At 40.6% G+C, this 7,147-nt stretch overlaps 1 protein-coding gene across 1 annotated transcript; it reads left to right on the forward strand.

Moving 5' to 3' along the window:
- On the forward strand, nucleotides 1–1,843 carry LOC121901491 (heterogeneous nuclear ribonucleoprotein A0-like). Its single transcript, XM_042418287.1, has one exon. The coding sequence runs from the start codon at nucleotides 108–110 to the stop codon at nucleotides 1,005–1,007; it is 900 nt and encodes a 299-aa protein (XP_042274221.1). The 5' UTR covers nucleotides 1–107; the 3' UTR covers nucleotides 1,008–1,843.
- The last annotated feature ends 5,304 nt before the right edge of the window (nucleotides 1,844–7,147 follow it).

Consider the following 7,147-nt stretch of genomic DNA (forward strand, 5'->3'; position numbering starts at 1 on the left):
CGTCACAGCGCGTCTGCTATAAATTCAGCTGCGTTAATACCCCTCCTCCATTTTGAGATTAGCACGCTATAAATTTATTACGTTACTGAACTCATCATTATTTAAAAATGACCGACCAGCTTTGTAAACTCTTCGTCGGTGGACTAAACGTGGACACCGACGACGATGGCCTGCGCAAGCACTTCGAGCAGTACGGTACGCTGACCGACTGCGTCGTGGTCGTGAACAAGCAGCTGCAGAGGTCCCGCTGCTTCGGCTTTGTCACCTACTCGACACCAGAGGAGGCCGACGCTGCGATGGCGGCCAGGCCGCACACCGTCGACGGAAACTCCGTCGAGGTGAAGCGGGCCGTGGCGAGAGAGGACGCTAACAAGCCGGAGGCCCTCGCAAAGGTGAAGAAAATCTTCGTCGGCGGCCTGAAAGACGACATCGAGGAGGAGCACCTGAGCGAATATTTCTCTCAGTACGGTCAGATCGAGAAGGCCGAAGTCATCTCGGAGAAGGAGACCGGGAAGAAACGGGGCTTCGGCTTTGTTTACTTCACCGATCACGACGCGGCCGACAAGGCGGTGGTAGTGAAGTTCCACACCGTCAATGGACACAAAGTTGAGGTGAAGAAAGCCCTGACCAAGCAGGAGATGCAAGCGGCCAACAGGACCGGCATGGCGCCGAGGGGAAGACCGGGCAGAGGCATGAGGGGGAATCAAAATGGCTACGGCAGCAGAGACTACGGCGGAAACTACAACTACGGAAATGGCGGAGGCTACAACTGTGGCGGCTACGGAGGTTACGGCGGACCATATGGGGGTGGCGGCTATGGCGACCAGGGAAGCGGCTATGGCGGTGGAAACGGCTACAACGAGTTTGGTAGCGGCTACGGGCAGCACTCTTCTGGCTACGGCCCCATGAAAGGGCCTCCCTTCGGCGGCCAGAGGAGCGCCGCTCCCTACACCCGAGGAGGGGGAGGCGGCGGATACCCGAGGGGGGGTTACGGCGGCGGCTACTAAATGAGACTGCACAGATGGAAAATCAAACCACCCCCACCGCCTGCCATAAGTTACCTCCAGCCAGGATTTGGACGTCAAAACTCAAAAATCAGTAACGGGGCGTCTGCCGTGATATCCAACCATGGCAGAGATACGGACACAGAGACCCCCCTCCCCCCCTAATCATAATGAAGACCTCAAAAACACAAACAGGTAGGAAGGTCACTTCCCAGAAAACCTGATTTAAAACGAGCAGCAGTTGTTGCCGTTCAACTAGGACACGTTCAAATAAAGAATAAAAAAAAATACAGTGATCCATTTTTATGTAGTTGTCGTTTAGAGTTGGAATATTATTTTTTATTTGCGTTCACTCGCTGTTTTTTGGAGAAATTTCGATGTAGGATTGTTTATGCTCAAGTTCTATGGTTATTTCAATATTTGCATTTTAAGCAATTAGATTTGTTTTATGGAGTAAGTTTAGTGTGATTTTTATTTTATTTTTTCCCCCCAATGTATGAGGATGAGAAAGCATGTTTGTGGTTTTTGGATTTCATAGCTTTGTCATACTGATAATAACATCAATTTGTATAATTATTTTACTTGGGTCATTTAGTAAAGGCGGGGACGTGATACTGCAGGATCCAGCTTCCTTGTGTCCTTCCCCATACTGTGTTCAATACTCAAACTCTCCTCACGCATAGTAATAGTTTCAGTCAAAATATTGTTCATTTTTCCATTTACCTGTAGCAATATCTAATGTATATTGTATACTTTCATGTCTGGAGAACAAAACTTACTGTTAAAACACTTTGGTATGCATATGTATGTTCATTTTAAATAAAACGTTATACCACTTAGCTTAGTTATTTTACTTATTTAACCAGGCTTCCTCAAGTTCATCCACAGGTTTTATAAGTGACATCACCTTGTTGATCTATAGTTACATGGCATCTCTCCCACTGTTTATTCCCTTACACTCAGGTGGGTGAAATGGTTACAGAATGGCAGTCTACCCACAGCCAATGCATGTAGGCTTTGTAGGGTTTGACCTCTTTTGTTTTTAAACTAATGTGGTTTTTAGACATTGCTAATATGACTTCACATTTCTCTTTTTACATATTTGAATACATATCTTTATGTGGACATGAGGGCTCTGATATTTATCTTTGATTATTCCTACATTTAGGTGTTCTTACTCGTATTCCAGTAGGCTATCCCAGCCATAATAGCCGTAGCAGTTTGTTTGTAGGCTACATCAGGACCCTGTTGATTACCTGGGGTCGATTGTGATAGGAGTCTGAAATATCTCATTAGGATATCCACATCCAGCAAACTAGGTATGTAAATCAACCTGTCTTCACTCTGTGTTGGTCAACCATGTATGGATTATCTTTGAGATGGTGCACAAGTGTGCCATTATTTTATCTTAAACAACTTATCACTTACACATTAATCATAGCTTTAAATGCGTCTTATCTAGCTAATCTTAAAATAAAAACAAAACAAACTGGGGGGGTTACTCAATTTGGTCTTTAATGAACTTTTAAGTGGGTGGAAGGGGACCCAAATTTTGTTCCACCATTAAATGAAATAATGGAACGAGTAAATTGGTGTCTCCTCCAGAAAACCTTGATCTGTCCAGTGTCTCACTCTGTTTCTCTCCCATCTCCTCCAGGTTGCTACGGTAACCTGGGCACGAGGGACATCACCCTGAAAAACGATGGGGTGTGTGTCTGCACGCCGACGGGGGGACCGGAGAGTGGTTGTGCCTTCTCCCCCTCAGGTGAAGTCAGTTTTCACACAGGATTCCCAAGTGTGGTCAAAATGCATTTTGAAAGAGTCTTAAAAGGGTTTTGATATGAGAGGTTTTTATTGAAGATGTGGTGGGTTTTAAGTTTTTGGAGAATTTTGATAACACAGTGCCCAAGTGCTATGATGATCTCTTCCCAGTGACCAGCACTTAATCAAGGACCTGTGCAGTGATTTGTTGGACCAAAACATGGAAGCCAGTGGTTCTCAACTGTTTAAGCCTTTTTAACCCTTAAAATTAATGATGGATGCAAGTTGTGAGTAGTTACGAGTGATTTGTTTCTTAAGATTTTAGTTTTTTTTAGTGACATGTAGAGGTCTGTATTGACCTTTAACAAAAAAGGAACATTGAGAAATAAAAATATAGCTTTCTTTTCGCTCTGTAAACATCCTGTGACCCCTCAGATTTATCAGAAGACCACTTGGTTGGTCCTAGCCCCCCAGGTTGGGAACCACTGACTTGAGTGTTTAATGAGGATGATGATCTGGGGGAAGAGTTGGCACTTTGGGCACTGTGGGTTTCAAAATACAATAAAAGTTTATTATTATAATCTTTGTCTTGTATTTCTTATAGTGTGTATATTTTTCATTATTCTACAATGTGCTGTGTGAGAGTTATACCACAATATGGTTGTAATGAGGTAAAATAGATGCAGGTAAGTAAATACTCTTGGCTGTGTTCATAAGCGTAAGCTTCGGGTAACTTTACCATTTGGTGGCCTTCATGGGTGTTTTCCCTCCTTTTTTGTTTTTTCTTTTTTTTTCTTCCTTCCTCCTCTGAGGTATTTAAAGGAAATATGATGTGGCCATGACATTTAAAACAGCTGGAAGGTTTAACCTACAATTGTATTGATGAACATATGTCTGCAGGCTTAAAGACAAGGAACAATGACGGAAACATGCATGCTTTGTATACAAAGGCTCTCCTCACACATAGTAACCGAAAGTGATGGCAGCATCTGCTTGCAGACCTCTCTGCACGCTGCCTGTAAATGTTTAATTGGAAACTGAGTCAAGGCTCCACAATGACCTGTGACTGATCCATCACATCACTGTACTGTTGTGTGTGTGTGTGTGTGGATTTGTTCCTAGAGGATGATTCATTTCCTTATTATATACACTATATTTGCAATAACAGGCTCTGGAGGTGGAAATACAGACCTTGGGCAGCGATACTTCTAGAACAAAATTATGGTTTGGATGTTTGTGATTCACTCCTTTTGTTAATTTTAACATGAATTCTGCAGTTGGTTGGCCTTTTTTTCCTTCAAATTATTCAGAAACATTTATTTGTGAGAAATTTGACATTTCTAGAAAAGGCCATTGGCAGCCCAGTGAGCAGCATGTTTGAGGCAAATATTTAAAGTTTTGTTACTGTAAAGTTAAGGTCTTCAAGTCTGCTGACCAAATGTTGATCAGTATTTAAAAAGAAATGCATTATTGTTGGAGAGGTTTGCGAGTGGGTTTTTATTTCAAAGGTAATCTGAAAGGTTGCTGCTAATTGAGCAGCCAAGATGCGTGAAATGCTCCCAATCATTCTCCCACAGATAAAGAAAGAAATATATGCTGAAACACTCTTGGCATCAGTACCGCAGCTCAGAGGGATTTGGTAGATTTTCAAAATTAATGGATTTGGAAAGCCTCTGATCTTCCAGATGCATTTTCAGTAACCAAAAGAGCCTTGAAAGAAACTCAACAAAAGGCTTATTTCCTCTGTTTAGCGGTGATGTCTTGATTACAAGATCATTGCTGCTGCCTTTAGTGATATTTAAGTAAAACTAATACTTTACTGTATACTTTTATGTCTTTATTGGAATAATATAAGTTAAAGAAACTACAAACCTCAACACTGAAACCCAAACAGTAACTATATGAGTCAAATGTTAAAGTAACCCTTCGTTTTATTAAAATTGAGGAAAGTATCTTTAATTACGTAGATCCTGTCTGATGTACTATGATGCTTTGGGAGACCTGGTGTGACACATGTACATGTAGTGTGTGACTAAAAAAAATAGTGTATTAAGTGATGCTTGACATGGTTATGGGAGTGTAAATGTTACTTTTGTTCTCTTACCTTTTTTATAGGATAATGGTGCTTGACGATTTCTGATCCCGTAGGAAACATCTGTTATACTGGCCGTGCTTTTTAATGGATCCACAATAAATTATATATTTTTATATACCAAGAGACTTGTTATGTTACTTTTTTTACATTGAGGATCGTTTGGTTGCATGTCACTGTTGTTCTCCCCTGGTGATACCCGTCATGAAGGGGGGGGGATCAAACAGATTTCCAATCTGTTGGTGAGAACGATGGCGAACGGTCAGGGTTTGCCGTGTTGATGAGCCCAAAGAACTGAAGCCGGTGAACATATCTGTTTCATTCAGCCAGGTTGTAATCATAAAACCTGCTGATCTGACGACATTTTCAGGTCTTTGGAGTGCATCAACGTGTCCATTTCAATGCTTTAAATATCAGTTAGGCAAAAAGGATTGGCTTAGCTGTGGTAACAACATAGTTTTTCCCCATTTTGAGATGGATGTCATCTCCATTTACAGCCTAAATTACATGGTTTCTACATCTTGATGTGAAAGCGTTAAAGAGAGCTCTTGAAGACCTGGGTCTACAGTTGGATGCTTAACCAAAACCAGTGCGGCTTTTCTGGTGAGAAGGCTGTGCCAGAAATGCCAGTTGGAGCTATGACGGTGGTTTTAACAGATGGTTGGTACTGGCTCAAAATATCAGCATGTTGCAACATGTATTAATGTGCTGTTGATTCTTTTGAACGATTGTAAGTTGGAGAAATACCTTGAGACTTATTTCGGCAGCCTTGGGGGAAGGGGAGTAAGACTAGTTTCACTTGTTCTGAAGTCTGACTTAAGCTTACCTTTTTTAAAAGCTAAGATTGTCCATCCCTCAAAGCTGTTTAAAAGCTTATATGATCAGGCCAATTTGACTGTAGTTTAAACAGTAAAACAACTGCATTGCACAAGTTTAAAGCACAGGTCTGTTCACGACTAGGCTAGAAGACAGCTATGTTCACAGCCACAGAGAAATACATATTTAACACATAGTATGAAGAATTAAAATATTAAGACAGCACTGTGCATCAAAGAAACTGAGGATACATAACTTACAGTGTGTTGGTGGCTCCTGTTATATTATGCTATATGCTCAGACTAAAGTGATAAATAACTCTGGGAAATTACATAAACTCTGAAGCGCTGAATATTTTGTTTTGACTTTTTAAAAGTCAAATATGAATCTATACAAGCCCTCAATATGTTAGATTATGCCACTCTTTAGGTGACACACCAGCCTCTGTATGATGGAAATACTGTTAGGATACCTTTTAAATGCTGAAAAGGCAGTCAGGGTTTGCAGTGTTGATGAGCCCAAAGATCTGAAGTTGGTGAACATATTTGTTTCATTCAACCAGGTTGTAAATCATAAAACCTGCTGATCTGAGTACATTTTCAGGTCTTTGGAGTGCATGTGGTCAATTCAGTGCTTTAAATATTTAATGCTGTTATAGGAAAAGGGATTGGCTTGGCGGTGGTAATATAGTTTTTTCAATCTTGAGCAAATTAATTGGATTTACCTTTAAATTAAAGGCATGAATTTGAAAGAAGTCCGTCTTGAAAAAACTATAAAATTATCTTTATTAAACTGTAATTCCATTAAAAATCTTAATCCAATATAATGCGATGTTTAACGTGTCCGGTGTGTTCAAGGCACAATCGAGCTTTACTCTAATGAAAGCATGGTGAGCTTTATATTTAAATAGGCAGCATAGGTGTTCAGTAATAGTAATATAAGCAAAGGGAATTAACCGGGAAACAGCTTTGTACAGAAGAAGTGGTCACATTCATATATTTCATCAAATTGGACTTAACGTGGTATATTGCATTCAACCCCCACCGTTTCATAATTAATTATTTATTGCACTTGTCTCCGTTTCTTGGCCCACTAGCGCAGTTCATATTTCCCTTGTACAGTCAATATTTCATTCCACGTTTTATATCCCATTTCAAAACTATTATTAGCTTCTGTAAATAGATTTAAAATTTTAATGTTTTCATTTAATTTTAGTACTACTTTATTTTTATTATTTCATTATCTACTCTTGCAGTTTTATTCATATTCTTTGTATGCTTGCATACTTCGCTAATAAAACAGATACTGAACAAAACCAACGACCACAAAGGTCGAAATCCACGTTTTTCCTTTTTCTCCTCAGCTATTGAACTCAAGATTTCCGACGGGCCCTGGAGGCAGCATCAACGTGTGTCGCCGGCCAGCCAATGTGGGTGGAGATTTTTTTCAAGCTGACCAATCAGCGACGGCTACG

Source organism: Thunnus maccoyii, chromosome 8 (genome assembly GCF_910596095.1).
Source record: "Thunnus maccoyii chromosome 8, fThuMac1.1, whole genome shotgun sequence".
Lineage (NCBI taxonomy): Eukaryota > Metazoa > Chordata > Actinopteri > Scombriformes > Scombridae > Thunnus > Thunnus maccoyii.